This window comes from Salvelinus sp. IW2-2015, unplaced genomic scaffold, assembly GCF_002910315.2.
Source record: "Salvelinus sp. IW2-2015 unplaced genomic scaffold, ASM291031v2 Un_scaffold1509, whole genome shotgun sequence".
Taxonomy (NCBI): domain Eukaryota; kingdom Metazoa; phylum Chordata; class Actinopteri; order Salmoniformes; family Salmonidae; genus Salvelinus; species Salvelinus sp. IW2-2015.
The window spans coordinates 179,479-197,269 of record NW_019942953.1 but is presented as its reverse complement, the minus strand read 5'-3'; the positions used below and the strand labels follow the sequence as shown (position 1 = coordinate 197,269).

General features: G+C 43.2%; 1 protein-coding gene across 1 annotated transcript in view; it reads right to left on the bottom strand.

The window, feature by feature from the left end:
- Window positions 1-12,762: 12,762 nt before the first annotated feature.
- Window positions 12,763-17,791, bottom strand: part of LOC112071067 (G-protein coupled receptor family C group 6 member A-like) — a 9,733-nt gene continuing 4,704 nt past the window's right edge. The window contains exons 3-6 of the mRNA XM_070439234.1: window positions 16,914-17,569; window positions 16,739-16,877; window positions 15,162-15,180; window positions 12,763-14,006 (exon numbers count right to left, since the gene is read on the bottom strand). Of these exons, the coding sequence (XP_070295335.1) occupies window positions 13,066-14,006; window positions 15,162-15,180; window positions 16,739-16,877; window positions 16,914-17,569 (1,755 nt within the window). The 3' untranslated portion in view covers window positions 12,763-13,065. The remainder of the gene's footprint in view (window positions 14,007-15,161; window positions 15,181-16,738; window positions 16,878-16,913; window positions 17,570-17,791) is intronic.

Sequence of the window (17,791 nt, the reverse complement as noted above, 5' to 3'; positions counted from 1 at the left end):
AAGGTAGCCTAGTGGTTAGAGTGGTTGCCAGTAACCGAAAGGATGCTGGATCGAATCACTTGAGGTGACGAGGTAAAATATTTTTGTTCTGCCCCTGAACAGGCAGTTAACCCACTGTTCCCGGTAGGCCGTCATTGTAAATAAGAATTTGTTCTTAACTGACCTGCCTTAGTTAATTAAAGGTTAAATAAATAAAAAACATATATAATGTACGATGTTGCATGGTAAGAAGGTAGGGTTCCCGGGTGCGCAGTGGTCTAGGGCACTGCAATCGCGATGCTAGCTGCGCCACCAGAGTCTCTGGGTTCGTGCCCAGGCTGCTGGGTTTGCGCCCAGGCTCTGTCGCAACCGGGAGATCCGTGGGCGCACGCACAATTGGCATAGTGTCGTTAGGAGGGTTTTGGCCGGTAGGATATCCTTGTCTCAGTATGTAAAAAAAATTTTTTTATAAAATGTATGCGCAAAATGTAAGTCGCTCTGGATAAGAGCGTCTGCTCTTGGCCGGTAGGATATCCTTGTCTCAGTATGTAAAAATGTAATAAATGTATGCACTCTACTGTAGTCGCTCTGGATAAAGCGTCTGCTAAATGACTAAAATGGAAGAACTTGGTCTTACTGAAAATAAAAGCACTGTCAAAGAAAAACAACACAGAATTAAAACTGAAAGAGCGACTTTGGTTATTTTATTATCCCCGTTAGCTGTGCAAAGCAGCAGCTACTCTTCCTGGGGGTCCACACAAAACATGAAACATAATACAGAATGACATAATACAGAACAACATTAGGACAAGAACAAATCAAATTGTATTGGTCACATACACATGGTTAGCAGATGTTAATGCGAGTGTAGCTAAATTGTCACGTTCTGACCATAGTTCTTGTGCGTTTTACTTGTTTAGTGTGGTCAGGACGTGAGCTGGGTGGGCATTCTATGTTGTGTGTTCTAGTTTGTCTGTTTCTATTGTTGGCCTAATTATGGTTCTCAATCAGAGGCAGGTTGTTTCTGTTGTCTCTGATTGGGAATCATATTTAGGGTGGCTTGTTTTGTGTTGGGGTTTTGTGGGTGGTGTTTCCTGTCTTTGTGTTCATTTTCACCAGAGAGGACTGTTTCGGTTTGCCACGTTTGTTATTTTTGTATTTTGGAAGTGTTCACGTTATCGGTCTGTCATTAAATCATGTTGAGCACTACTACGCTGCGTCTAGTCCGATCCCTGCTACACCTCCTCTTCAGACGAAGAGAGGAAGGCTGCCGTTACATAAATGCTTGTGCTTCTAGTTTCCAACCATGCAGTAATATGTAACAAGAATCTAACAATTTCACAACAACAAAGGAATTGAATAAGAATATGTACTATAAAATATATGGATGACGGCATAGGCAAGATGCAGTAGTGGTATAGAGTACAGTATATACATGTGAGATGAGTAATGTAGGGTATGAAACATTATATAAAGTGGCATTGTGAAAGTGACTAGTGATACATTTATTACATCCATTTTTGTATTACATTTACATTTACATTTAAGTCATTTAGCAGACGCTCTTATCCAGAACGACTTACAAGTTATTAAAGGGGCTAGAGATTTGCGTCAGTATTGTTGGCAGCAGCCACTCAATGTTAGTGATGCTGTTAAACAGTTGATGGCCTTGAGAATAGAAGTGTTTTTCAGTCTCTCGGTCCCAGATTTGATGCACAGACACAAGAGCCCAGACTCCCCTGTACCCAGCTGTCTGTTGATGAAGAGTGAACAGTCTTTGGGAAAACCAATAAACATCAGAGAGGGAGACTTCTCTACTAAACAGAAGTATTGTGTCATTGTTCTGGGAGGGAAGCTGGTTAGTCAGTTGTTAGTCAACTTTCTTTTTCTTACAGACCAACAGGAGAGATCAGAAGCAGATATTTCCAGTGTCAGTCTTCCCTAAGTCATACAACAGACCTGGATTCGATATTCCTCATGGGGCGGCAGGTAGCCTTAGTGAACTAGTTAACTGAAAGGTTGCAAGATCGAATGCTGGAGCTGACAAGGTAAAAAATCTGTCGTTCTGCCCCTGAACAAGGCAGTTAACCCACTGTTCCTAGGTCACATTGAAAAATAAGAATTTGTTCTTAAACTGACTTGCCTAGTTAATAAAAGGTAAAATAAAAAATTCACGTGAGCTGTCTTACATTTTTTTTAAATTGACGGCTATAGGGTACAATATGCACCAGTAAGTCGAACAGTAGGCTAAGTTAGAGAGTAGAGACCAGACTCCCCTGCTTACCCAGCTGACCAGACTCCCCTGTACCAGCTGATCAGACTCCCCTGTACCCAGCTGACCAGACTCCCCTGTACCCAGAACCAGACTCCCCTGTACCCAGCTGAGACCAGACTCCCCTGTACCCAGAGACCAGACTCCCCTGTACCCAGCTGGACCAGACTCCCCTGTACCCAGCGAGACCAGACTCCCCTGTACCCAGCTCAGACCAGACTCCCCTTGTACCCAGCTGACCAGACTCCCCTGTACCCAGCTGAGACCAGACTCCCCTGTTACCCAGCTGAGACCAGACTCCCCTGTACCAGCTGACCAGATCCCCTGTACCCAGCTGACCCAGACTCCCCTGTACCCAGAGACCAGACTCCCCTGTACCCAGCTGAACAAGACTCCCCTGTACCCAGCTGACCAGACTCCCCTGTACCCAGCTGATCAGACTCCCCTGTACCAGAGACCAGACTCCCCTGTACCCAGCTGACAGGATCCCCTGCTACCCAGCTGACCAGACGTCCCCTGTACCCAGACTGTGACCCCTGACCAGACTCCCTCCCTGTACCCAGACCAGACTCCCCTGTACCCAGCTGACCAGACTCCCCTGTACCCAGTGACCAGACTCCCCTGTACCCAGAGACCAGACTCCCCTGTACCCCAGACTGACCAGACTCCCTTTACCCAGCTGGACCAGACTCCCCTGTACCAGCTGACCAGACTCCCCTGTACACACCGACTCCCCTGTACCAGCTGATCAGACTCCCTGTAACCCAGAGACCAGACTCCCCTGCTACCCAGAGACCAGACTCCCCTGTACCAGCTGACCAGACTCCCCTCTTACCCAGCTGACCAGACTCTCCTGTACCCAGCTGATCAGGCTTCCCCTGTACCCAGCTGACCAGACTCCCCTGTACCCAGAGACCAGACTCCCCTGTACCCAGCTGACCAGACTCCCCTGTACCCAGCTGACCAGACTCCCCTGTACCCAGCTGATCAGACTCCCTTGTTACCAGCTGACCAGACCCCCTGTACCCAGCTGACCAGGACTCCCCTGTCCCAGAGACCAGACTCCCCTGTACCCAACAGACCAGACTCCCCTGTACCCAGAGACCAGACTCCCCATGTACCCAGCTGACCAGACTCCCCTGTACCCAGCTGACCAGACTCCCCTGTACCCAGCTGATCAGACTCCCCTGTACCAGAGACCAGACTCCCCTGTACCCAGAGACCAGACTCCCCTGTACCAGCTGACCAGACTCCCTGTTTACCCAGCTGACCAGACTCTCCTGTACCCAGCTGATCAGACTCCCCTGTACCCAGCTGACCAGCCTCCCTGTACCCAGAGACCAGACTCCCCTGTACCCAGCTGACCAGACTCCCCTGTACCCAGCTGACCAGACCTCCCCTGTACCCAGCTGATCAGACTCCCCCTGTACCCAGAGACCAGACTTCCCCCTGTACCCACTGACCAGACTCCCCTGTACCCAGCTCCAGACTCCCCTGCTACCCAGCTGAATCAGACTTCCCCTGTACCCAGGCTGACCAGACTCCCCTGTACCCAGAGACCAGACTCCCCTGTAACCCAGCTGACCAGACTCCCCTGTACCAGCTGACCAGACTCCCCTGTACCCAGTAGACCAGACTCCCCTGTACCCAGAGACCAGACTCCCTGTACCCAGGACCAGACTCCCCTGTACCCAGCTGACCAGACTCCCCTGCTACCCCAGCTGATCGAGACTCCCCTGTACCCAGCTGACCAGACTCCCCTGTACCCAGCTATGTATCCATGAAGAGTGAACAGTCTCTGGGGAAAACCAATAAACTTTCAGTGTTGGAGACTTCTCTAACTAAACAAGGGTAAAGACCTGAAGGGTCCGGTCTGTTGGGTATTGACATGTATAATAACGACAGGAGGCTCCCGAAGGATGGATGGCTCAGATAATTTACTACGAGCCCGTCTCCCCAATTAAGGTACCACTGTGGTATTGACATGTATAATTTCCGAGCATAAGGTAGCCTAGTGGTTAGAGTGTGGGGCAGTAACCGATAGGTTGCTGGATCAAATCCCTGAGGTGACAAGGTCGAAATATTTTGTTCTGCCCCTGAACAAAGCAGTTAACCTACTGTTCCCCAGTAGGCTGTCATTGTAAATAAGAATTGTTTCTTAACCTGACTTGCCTAGTTAAATAAAGGTTAAATAAAATAAATAAAAATATATATATGTAACTGATGTTTGCATGGTAAGAACTTGGTTCTTACTGAAATAAAAAGCACTGTCAAAGAAAAACAACACAGAATTAAAACTGAAAGAGCGACTTCGGTGTTTTATTATCCCCATTAGCTGTTGCAAAAGGCAGCAGCCTATCTCTACCTGGGGTCCACACAAAACATGAAACATAATACAGAATGACATAATACAAGAATGACATAATACAGAACAACATTAGACAAGAACAAATCAAATCAAATTGTATTGGTCACATACACATGGTTAGCAGATGTTAATGCGAGTGTAGCTAAATGCTTGTGCTTCTAGTTCCAACCATGCAGTAATATGTAACAAGTAATCTAACAATTTCACAACAACAAAGGAATGAATAAGAATAATGTACATATAAATATATGGATGAGCGGCATAGGCAAGATGCCGAACGCATAGCAAGATGCAGTAGATGGTATAGAGACAGTATATACATGTGAGATGAGTAATGTAGGGTATGTAAACATTATATAAAGTGGCATTGTTTAAAGTGAGACTAGTGATACATTTATTACATCCATTTTTTGTATTATTAAAGGGGCTAGAGATTGCGGTCAGTATGGTGGCAGCAGCCACTCAATGTTAGTGATGGCTGTTAAACAGGCTGATGGCCTTGAGAGAAGAAGCTGTTTTTCAGTCTCTTCGGTCCCAGATTTGATGCACAGACACAAGAGCCCAGACTCCCCTGTACCCAGCGTCTGTTGATGAAGAGTGAACAGTCTTTGGGAAACCAATAAACATCAGAGGGAGACTTCTCTTACTAAACAGAAGTATTGTGTCATTGTTCTGGGGGGAAGCTGGTGTTCAGTTGTAGTCAACTTATTTTTCTTACAGACCAACAGGAGAGATCAGAAGCAGATATTTCCAGTGGTCAGTCTTCCCAAGTCATACAACAGACCTTGGACTCGATATTCCTCAGTGGGCGGCAGGTAGCCTAGTGAACTAGTAACTGAAAGGTTGCAAGATCGAATCCTGGAGCTGACAAGGTAAAAAATCTGTCGTTTCTGCCCTGAACAAGGCAGTTTAACCCACTGTTCCAGGTTATCATTGGAAATAAGAATTTATTCTTAACTGACTTGCCTAGTTAAATAAAGGTAAAAGAAAAATTCACGGTGAGCTGTCTTACATAAAAAAAGAATTGAAATGAAATCTTTTAGTCTGAATTCCCAATGGGTTTCCCTAAATGTAAAAACGGTTGAAAAAGAGCCAAATATGATTTTAATTGAACATTTGTTGTATTGGTTGTTTTCAGTTGCTTGTGCAGAATGAATTACACCTAAATGTTTAAAATAATGAACACTTATCTTAACATCTCTTTCTCAGTCACTTAAGAGACTGTCATCACTTTAGTGAAGAAAGAACTGAAGAGTTTCAAGAGGATTCTGAGTCCAGATCTCCCAGAATGGCTTAGAGAGTCAGAGAGAGGATGCTGAAGATGAGAAGCAGGAAGAGCAGGACCAGAGAGGGGGCTCTGAAGATCACACTTCCACTTCCTGAGGAACATGAAACAGAAGTCTGTTTATTGATGTTTTACACACACGGTTGTCTTTTTAGATGTGCTTCTCGACAACATAAACTCAAATCCAACCTGAAGAAGAAGTTTCAGTGTGTGTTTGAAGAATAGCTGTCCTAGGAAACCCAAGTCTTCTCAATAAGATCTTTACAGCGCTGTACATCCCAGAGGGTGGAAGTTGGAGAAGTCAGTATAATGACATGAGGTGAGACAGATTGAGATGGCATGCAAAAAACCAAACTACGCAAGAGACTCCAATCAAATGCAATGACACCTTCAAGCCTTTACCTGGACAAGATAAACCTATCAGAACTGTGCGTGACAAAGGGAATCGCTGGCATTGGAAAAACAGTCTCTGCGCAGAAGTTCATTCTGGACTGGGCCGAAGGAAGAGGCTAATCAGGATATCCACTTTCATATTTCCAACTTCCTGTTCGGTGAAGTTTCTGAAACATGATGATAGAGAAAAAAACACAGTTTGATTCAAGTGTGGAAAAACGTGTTTTGTGGTATGTGAAGCATTACTGAATCTCCAACTCTTGACAAGTACCCAAAGTTATGTTTGTCCTGATGGTCTGGATGAGGCCGATCTGCCCCTAGACTTCAAGAAAACGATAGCTGCTGTGATGTCACAACAGTCAACCTCAAGTACATTGTTTGCTGACAAACCTCATCAAGGGGAATCTTGCTCCCCCTCTGCTCTCCTCTGGATAACTTCCTGACCTGCAGCATCCAAATCAGATGCCATTCTTCTGAGATTTGGCCAGGTGACAGAGGTAGAGGTTTCAAGACCACAGAAGGAGGAGTACCTGCAGAATAGAATCAGTGATTGAGAACCTGGCCTGCAGAATCATCACACATTAATCATCAAGGAGCCTCCACTCATGTGCCACTACCAGTACTTCCAGTTGATGACAGTGTTCTAGAGAATGTTGGTTGAAGCAAGAGGGTTAAGAAGATGGCCCAAGACTCTGACACAAAATGTACTCACACCTCTGGTATTTCGGCACAAACAGAGGAGTAAAGTAAGGTTTTTACCTTTATTCTTGTTCAACACTGTACACAAAGTCAGAACCCATAGGATAAATAAAGGGGGCATAAAGCAGACAATGAAAAGCTGTTACAATATTCAATGATGGACATTTCTCTAAAACAGGCTATTAGGTACATATGCACCAGTAAGTCAGAACAGTAGGCTAAGTTAGGAGAGGAAAAGGGACACAATTATTAGGGTGAGGCACATGGGCTACTAACAGCTTACTACACAACATACACTTAGTATCACTTTCTTAGCTACAGTATACATATCTCCCTGGCATATTACATCATTTATGCAGCAGCTTCCAAGACATTTTTGGACTCAAACTGTGCTCTCACTTGAACAGGAAGGTGGGAAGTGTTGGTCATCAAACTTTGTCATCAAAGTCTGCATTCTCTGGATTGATGGAATTCGGGAAAAAAACATGGTTGAATCATGACGTCATTGATCTTCAGTTTGGAGCTCTAGAGGAGCCCGAGTTCCAAGTTGGAATTCCGAGTTGAATAACTGTTCAAAATGTATTTTCCCAGCGGAGCTCGTTTTTTCCCGACTTCACAGTTGTCTTGAACTTCACTGAAGTCACGTTTCGCAGTTCTGAGTTAACAGTTGTTTTGAGCGCTGCACAACTCATGCTTCATTGACAGCATGGCCAATGTTGAATGTTTAATATTTAAAACTGGAAAATAACCCCTTAAAAACCTCTACGGGATCGGTGTCCCTCCCATGGGGCGGTTAACGTGCCCTAATGTGATTAGCATGACATTGTAAGTAACAAGAACATTTCCAGACATATACAATGTCTATATGGGCAGAAAGCTTAATTCTTGTTAAACTAACTGCACTGTCCAATTTACAGTAGCTATTACACAGTGGTGGAAAAAGTACCTAATTGTCATACTTGAGTAAAAGAAAGATACCTTAATAGAAAATGCCTCAAGTAAAAGTGAAAGTCCCGCAGTAAAATTCAACTTGAATAAAAAGTCTAAAAGTATTTGGTTTTAAATATACTTAAGTATCAAAAGTAAAAGTAGAAATAATTTCAAATTCCTTATATTAAATAGAGAGCACATTTTCATATTTTTTTATTTTACGATTGCCAGGGCTATCGCCAACACTCAGACATAATTTACAGATCAGAGGCAGTAGGGATGACCAGAGATGTTCTGTTAAGTGTTTGAATCAGACCATTTTACTGTCCTGCTAAGCATTCAAAATATAACAAGTACTTTTGGGTGCCAGGAAAATGTATGGAGTAAAAAGTACATAATTTTCTTTAGGAATGTAGTGAAGTAAAAGTAAAAGTAGTCAAAAATAAATAGTAAAGTACAGAACCCAAAGAAACGACTTAAGTAGTACTTTAAATATTTTTAATTAACTAAATTACATTAAAAAATGTTTTACATTGTTTGCAAAACTAATACGTGACACATATTAATGACAAAATAACATGCAAAACAGGCAAGCCACCCCCCAAAAAAACATGAAAAAAAAAAATTCTGTAAAAAATGTGGTCAAACGGCCCACCTGCCCCCAATGACGGGTCGCCACTGATGATAATGCACGGCTCCATGCACAAGAATTTGTACACAATTCGTGAAAGCTGGAAATGTGTCAGTTCTTCCATCGCCTACATACTCACAGACATGTCAGCCATTGATCATGTTTGGGATTGCTCTGATCGACGTGTACGACAACCTGTTCATTCCTGACAATATCCAGCAACTTTGTGCTGAATGAGGCAAATGATGGTCACAACAGATACTGACTGGTCTTCTGTTCCACTCCCCCCTACTTTTTTTAAAGGTACCTGTGACCAACAGATGCATATCTGTATTCATGTGAAATCCATAGATTAGGGCCTATTTATGTAAATTAACTGATTTCCTTATACAACTGTAACTCAGTCAAATCTTTGAAATTGTAGCATGTTGCGTTTATATTTTTGTTCAGTATATATTATTAGAAAATCTGTTATTAACAAACTCTTGTGCAAGAAAACAAACAATAGAAGCCACTGGAATTGGTTATATGCAGGGAATGCAGGGAAACTTAAACTTAATGCAGGGAAACTTAAATCACTTCTACCAAAATTCTATCAACATGTTAAATGTGCAACCAGAGGGAAAAAATCTTAGATCACTGTACTCCACACACAAAGCTCTCCCCTCGCCTCCATTTGGTAAATCCGACCACAACTCTATCCTCCCGATTCCTGCTTACAAGCAAAAATTAAAGCGGAAGCACCAGTGACTCGGTCTATAAAAAAAGTGGTCAGATGAAGCAGATGCTAAACTACAGGACTGTTTTTGCTATCACAGACTGAACATGTTCCGGGATTCTTCCGATGAATTTGAGGAGTACACCATCAGTCACTGGCTTTATCAATAAGTGCATCGAGGACATCGTCCCCACAGTGACTGTACTTACATACCCAACCAGAAGCCATGGATTACAGGCAACATTCGCACTGAGCTAAAGGGCAGAGCTGCCGCTTTCAAAGTGCGGGACTCTAACCCGGAAGCTTACAAGAAATCCTGCTATGCCTCCAACAAACCATCAAACAGGCAAAGCATCAATACAGGGCTAAGATTGAATCATACTACACCGGCTCCGACGCTCGTCTTATGTGGCAGGGCTTGCAAACTATTACAGACTAAGGGAAGCACAGCCGCGAGCTGCCCAGTGACACGAGCCTACAAGACGAGCTAAATCACTTCTATGCTTGCTTCGAGCAAGCCACACTGAGGCATGCATGAGAGCTTCAGCTGTTCCGGACGACTGTGTGATCACGCTCTCCGTAGCCGACGTAAGACCTTTAAACACGTCAACATACACAAGGCTGCGGGGCCAGACGGATTACCAGGACGTGTGCTCCGGGCATGTGCTGACCAACTGGCAGGTGTCTTCACTGCATTTTCAACATGTCCCTGATTGAGTCTGTAATACCAACATGTTTCAAGCAGACCACCATAGTCCCTGTGCCCAAGAACACAATGGCAACCTGCCTAAATGACTACAGACCCGTAGCACTCACGTCCGTAGCCATGAAGTACTTTGAAAGGCTGGTAATGACTCACATCAACACCAGTATCCCAGAAACGCTAGACCCACTACAATTTGCATACCACCATACAGATCCACAGATGATGCAATCTCTATTGCACTCCACACTGCCCTTTTCCACCTGGACAAAAGGAACAATTATGTGAGAATGCTATTCATTGACTACAGCTCACCGTTCAACACCATAGTGCCCTCAGAGCTCATCACTAAGCTAAGGATCCTGGAACTAAACACCTCCCTCTGCAACTGGATCCTGAACTTCCTGACGGGCCGCCCCCAGGTGATGAGGTTGGTAGCAACACATCTGCCATGCTGATCCTCAACACTGGAGCACCCCAGGGGTGCGTGCTCAGTCCCCTCCTGTACTCCCTGTTCACCCACGACTGCATGGCCAGGCAAACTCCAACACCATCATTAAGTTTGCAGATGACACAACAGTGGTAGGCCTGATCACCGAGAACGATGAGACAGCCTATAGGGAGGAGTCAGAGACCTGGCCGTGTGGTGCCAGAATAAACAACCTACCCTCAACGTAACCAAGACTAAGGAGATGATTGTGGACTACAGGAAAAGGAGGAACGAGTAAGCCCCCATTCTCATCGACAGGGCTGTAGTGGAGCAGGTTGAGAGATTCAAGTTCCTTGGTGTCCACATCACCAACAAACTAGAATGATCCAAACACACCAAGACAGTCGTAAGAGGGTACGACAAAGCCTATTCCCCCTCAGGAAACTAAAAAGATTTGGCCTGAGATCCTCAAAAGGTTCTACAGCTGCAACTCGAGAGCATCCTGACTTGTTGCATCACTGCCTGTACGGCAATTGCTCGGCCTCCGACCGCAAGGCACTACAGAGGTAGTGCGTACGGCCCAGTACATCACTGGGGCAAAGCTGCCTGCCATCCAGGACCTCTACAACAGGCGGTGTCAGAGGAAGGCCCTAAAAATTGTCAAAGACCCCAGGCACCCCAGTCATAGACTGTTCTCTCTACTACCGCAGTACCGGAATGCCAAGTCTAGGACAAAAAGGCTTCTCAACAGTTTTTACCCCCAAGCCATAAGACTCCTGAACTGGTAATCAAATGGCTACCCGGAGTATTTGCATTGTGTGCCCCCCCACCCCTCTTTTACGCTGCTGCTGCTCTCTGTTTATCATATATGCACAGTCACTCTTAACTATACATTCATGTACATATGTACATACTACCTCAATTGGCCCAACCAACCAGTGCTCCCGCACATTGGCTAACCGAGCTATCTGGATTGTGTCCCGCCCCCCACCACCCACCAACCCCTCTTTACGCTACTGCTACTCTCTGTTTATCATATATGCATAGTCACTTTAACCATATCTACATGTACTACTACCTCAATCAGCCTGACTAACCGGTGTCTGTATGTAGCCTCGCTACTTTTATAGCCTCTCTACTGTTTTTCACTGTCTTTTTACTGTTGTTTTTATTTCTTTACTTACCTATTGTTCACCTAATACCTTTTTTTGCACTATTGGTTAGAGCCTGTAAGTAAGCATTTCACTGTAAGGTCTACACCTGTTGTATTCAGCACACGTGACAAATAAACTTTGATTTGATTTTAAATAAATTATAAACAACTACTAATCAGTATAGCATTACTGTATTGCATAGTTAGGGGACATAATGAATGTACTGTATTCTGTAGGAAAATCGGTCCTCTGTGATGCTTATTTTCATGTTCCCATAATGCAAATAGTTTATGCCAAGTTCCATGCTTCCAATAACTATCACTGGTGCTTGACAGTCTTATCATGGGTCACACTTTGAAAAATTCAGATTGTCCATCTGTAGAGGCTCTTATTATTATTATCTATCCTGATGACTAGTCAATTTACCCTGCCTTCATGTACATATCTACCTCAAATACCTCATTATTATCTATCCTGATGCCTAGTCACTTTACCCTGCCTTCATGTACATATCTACCTCAAATACCTCATTATTATCTATCCTGATACCTAGTCACTTTACCCTGCCTTCATGTACATATCTACTTCAAATACCTCATTATTATCTATCCTGATGCCTAGTCACTTTACCCTGCCTTCATGTACATATCTACCTCTAATACCTTTTATTATCTATCCTGATGCCTAGTCACTTTACCCTGCCTTCATGACATATCTACCTCTAATACCTTGTTATTATCTATCCTGATGACTAGTCAATTTACCCTGCCTTCATGTACATATCTACCTCAAATACCTCATTATTATCTATCCTGATGCCTAGTCACTTTACCCTGCCTTCATGTACATATCTACCTCAAATACCTTATTATTATCTATCCTGATGCCTAGTCACTTTACCCTGCCTTCACGTACATATCTACCTCTAATACCTTGTTGTTTTCTATCCTGATGCCTAATCACTTTACCCTGCCTTCATGTACATATCTACTTCAAATACCTCATTATTATCTATCCTGATGCCTCGTCACTTTACCCTGCCTTCATGTACATATCTACCTCAAATACCTTATTATTATTATCTATCCTGATGTCTAGTCACTTTACCCTGCCTTCATGTACATATCTACCTCAAATACCTCATTATTATCTATCCTGGTGCCTATCACTTTACCCTGCCTTCATGTACATATCTACCTCAAATACCTTGTTATTATCTATCCTGATGCCTAGTCACTTTATCCTGCCTTCATGTACATATCTACCTCAAATACCTTGTTATTATCTATCCTGATGCCTAGTCACTTTACCTGCCTTCATGTACATATCTACCTCAAATACCTCATTATTATCTATCCTGATGCCTAGTCACTTTTACCCTGCCTCTTCATGTACATATCTACCTCAAATACCTCATTATTATCTATCCTGATGCCTAGTCACTTTACCCTGCCTTCATGTACATATCTACCTCAAATACTTTGTATCGCTACTATCAACAAACTATTTGTTGACAACAGCCATGCCCTTCTTTTCGTAGTGTTTCCGGATGTAATTTGTGATGGCATTCTGGTTGTTGAGCTCCTTCCTGAAGAGCATGATGTAGCACTTGGGAACAAAGTGACAGCAGAGGACGCTGTAATTGGACACCAAGATGGCCGCCGCCTCGATGGCCTGCTGGTACTTCCCCGACATGTTGATGTAGACAGGGATGAAGACGATCCAAACCACCAGGAAAATCATCATGCTGATGGAGACAAAACTGGCGTTCTTATACAAATCTGGCAACTGCTTCCCTTTGAACGCAAACAGGAAGCAGACCACTGCCAGCAGGGCAATGTAAGTCAACATGGCGCCAAAGAGCGTTTTGGAACCTTTGTTGCACTCCAGAAGGATGGTGGCCTCGTCGAACCTGCTGCTTTCGACAATGAACGGTGGGGCGTAGGTCAGCCACAGCACGCACACGGCCACCTGGACCGCCGAGCAGCACGTTACCACGGCGATGGGTCGGTTGAGGCGCTTCAGTGTGTTGCCGACTGTAACCCTCAGATCGAAAGTGAAGCCCACGAAGATCTGGAGCAGGTTGGCCAGGATGCAGGAAACGCAGACAGTGAAGGCCATGCCGAAGAGTGGGAGACGCGCCAGACAGGTGGTCTTTGTCGGCTCCCCCAGGAACATACTGATACAGCAGAAGCAAGCCAGCAGGGACAGCAGCTCCAGGAAGCTGAGGTAGCCTCCAGTGGATTTCACTAAGGGTGTTCTTCGATCCACGGCAAACAAAATGGCCACCAGAAGGCTGACAACAATCCCCAAGACATCAAATGAGACCAGAACAATGGTGAAAGCGTCAGTCCACCCCAMGTACTCAATGGTTTTCTTCAAACATCTGTCCATGTCTGAGGATGTGTACTCACTTTGTGGATGACAGGCCACGCACTTCTTACCTGAGGGTTGAAACAAATATGACAGTATGTGATATTTGTGATAATAATCATGTACTTGTAGGCTAGCCTACAATATGTTGTTTTGAYGAGAATGCAGGATATATTTACATGAGGATGTTTGGCTTTGAATAGAGTTATGTGAGAAACAGGTGTGGTCTGGTATTATGACACTATTTGAAGTAGTCCATAGTAACCACACGTATGCAAATGACCTATTTGCTTAGAGACCACATTTGACCTCAGAACATCCTCTGTTCGTCAGGGCATGGACTCTACAAGGTGTTGAAAGAGTTCCACAGGGATACTGGCCCATGTTGACTCCAGTGCTTCACACAGTTGTGTCAAGTTGGCTGGATGTCCTTTGGGTGGTGGACCATTCTTGAAACACACAGGAAACTGTTGAGTGTGAAAGACCATGCAGCGTTGCAGTTCTTGACAGATTAAAACCGGTGCGCCTGGCACCTACTACCATACCCCGTTCAAAGGCACTTAAATATTTTGTCTTGCCCATTCACCCTCTGAATGGCACACACACACAATCCATGTCTCAATTGTCTCAAGGCTTAAAAATCNGTTCAAAGGCACTTAAATATTTTGTCTTGCCCATTCACCCTCTGAATGGCACACACACACAATCCATGTCTCAATTGTCTCAAGGCTTAAAAATCCTTGTTTAACCTGTCTCCTCCCCTTCATCTACACCGATTGAAGTGTATTTAACAAGTGACATCAATAAGGGATCATAGCTCTCACCTGGATTCACCTGGTCAGTCTATATCATGGAAAGACCAGGTGTACTTAATGTTTTGTATACTCAGTGTATATAAAACATTCAAAAAAAATACAGACTAAACATTTAGACAATAGACACAATATGCCCTCAGATCAGTTACAGACATAAAGTAAAAATAAATTATAGAACTGTAATCAGATTAGTTGCAAAAATCCCCTCAAACAAATCCTCGTGGTATGGAAACTGACCTGCTTTGGATATTGTCTGATGACTTTTCAATTGACATAAAATCAATAAGCATCTTGATATGTAACTGTACTTACCGCCTCCGGTAGAAATGTGTCCACGACTGCAAAGAAAACACTCCTTGCAGCATGAGTTTATCTTTGAAGTTAACTCATATCCCGGATTACATGTCTTACAGCAGTTGGCAAAAGTCACCTAAAAACAGAGAAGATTTTTTAGGTAGCACTTTACATTGCAGCATGGAATAAAGTGGTAATAATATGGTAATAGTAGAGTAAAAACTAATGTCAAGTAGACTTCATGTCCAATGCTATCTATTGTGTACTGTAGATCGAGCTCTTTGCCCCAACCTCAAATTAATAGGAGGCTAAGTGAACCCACTTCCAAGAATAATGATTTAAAATGGGAAGGCTTACTGTAAAATTTAGAATACGGATTTAAGATGGGAAGGCTTACTGTAACATTTGGAATTATGATGTAATATGGGAAGGCTTACTGTAAAGTTAAGAATAGCTTACTGTAAAGTTAAGAATACTGATTTAAGATAGGAAGGCTTACTGTAACATTTAAAACACTGATTTAAGATAGGAAGGCTTACTGTAACATTTTGAATTATGATGTAATATGGGAAGGCTTACTGTAAAGTTAAGAATAGCTTACTGTAAAAGTTAAAATACTGATTTAATGATAGGAAGGCTTACTGTAACATTTAAAACACAATTTATGATAGGAAGGCTTACTGTAACATTTAAAACACTGATTTATGCATAGGAAGGCTTACTGTAAACATTTAAAACACTGATTTATGATGAAAGGCTTACTGTAACATTTTAAAACACTGATTTAACATAGGAAGGCTTACTGTAACATTTAAAACACTGATTTATGATAGGAAGGCTTACTGTAACATTTAAAACACTGATTTAACATAGGAAGGCTTACTGTATACATTTAAAACACTGATTTATGATAGGAAGGCTTACTGTAACATTTAAAACACTGATTTAACATAGGAAGGCTTACTGTAACATTTTCAAACTCTCTGATGAGATGCTCTCTGATGCGGATGGGTTCATTAGGCAAGTACTCTCCAACGGTTATTATCCGATTTTCTGAAACCGACATGTTCCACTCTACGACGTCATATCCTGTAGTAGGGTCACCATCTTCATCGAAAGCTATGTGTGTGGTATTGTCCACTATGAAGTCAACCCGCTTGAGTTCCTCAAGAAGCTGTGGACACAACCAGCTAAATATGAACAGCGAGCAGCATCTTATAGTTTACGCTGTGGCGTTATGTGGGAGAGATTGTATGTCTAAAATACAGCTAAAATACAGCCAACCCTATGAATCAATCCTAATTAACAACAGTATCACAATAACGGTCCATTCAAATATCAGATTATTTTTCTAGAATAACAACAAAGAAATTATATCTTATGGTAGAAAATGTAAATTTCCAGATCCCTAAAGTAGACTAATATCGAGAGGAGTCCATGTCCCACGTTATTTTATATATGCTTCAATCTGAAATTAATGGGAAAGATTGGCACTAATTTCCTCGTTGTATTCAGTGTCTATCTATTCCATTAATTTGGGGTCGAGGCACATAGCTGCATCTACACTAGCCTACAGATAGTATATKATCTTTAGAGGTCTGAAAAACAACACCTTTTTTTTGGAACTGATTTTGTAATTAAGGGATTTTTAAAGTGTTAGTGATTACGGCAACCCACACAGTGCAGTGGCTTACCTCCCAAACAGCAAAACTGGCATTTCGTTTACACCTTACATTGTTGCAGTTCAGCAGGCTTCTCAGCCCCTGAGCAACGACTTTGACCGCTAGATAGATGTAATAAGACTCATCCTCGTCAATGTACTTCAATAAGCACCTTCTGTCCAGGCATGTCCTTCCACCACCCTCTGACTGGGATTTGGTGTCGGGTAATGTACAGTTCAGCACACTTTCATCTACCAAGGAATCGGGACATGGAGGATAATGACACATAAATTCATGGATAAAGCTGTTATGGGTTTTACTTTGGAACATAGAGTCACGGACGTAGTCATGAAAACCCGGCACCTTGTTTCTCTTAGGAATTAATCCAAATACTCTCCCAACCTTTTGAATATCGGGTATTTCGGAAAGCTCCTTGTCGGTGGACCAAGAGTCACATGCGATCCAAATTCTGCTGATCCCCATTCTAAGGACCTCTTTGAGGATGATCCTAACATTCAATTCAGCTGTGAAAATGACAATAGCCTCGGCAGACGATTTGCGAATTTTTGACATGAGCATGGCCAATTCTGTTTGCGTTCTGGTCCCGTTGAGTAAAAAGTTTGCTGATAGGATCTCCTTGAAGTCCACACACAGTTTCCTGTCATTGAAGTGATCGATCAGCTTCTCGACACCATACTTGCCGAACTCATCGTCACTGCCTATCACTCCCACGCTCTCCCAGGTGAGATGCTTCACCAACTCAGCGATCGCTATGGTCTGATGCTCATCACTGGAGACCGTTCGCAGAAACGAGGGGAACTTGCACTTCCTACTGAGCAACTCACTTGTTGATGCATAACTGATCTGCAGAAATGAGGAACAAAGCATTGAACAGCGTTAGAGCAGAAGTTAGTGACAATTGGTCATTATGTATTCCCACTTCAAATGAAACCTAACTTATAAAGGCTTTGTAGAGCATTGAATGCTTTATAGAGCATTGATAAAGGCTTTATAGAGCATTAAAGGCTTTATAGAGCATTAAAGGCTTTATAGAGCATTAAAGGCTTTATAGAGCATTAATAAAGG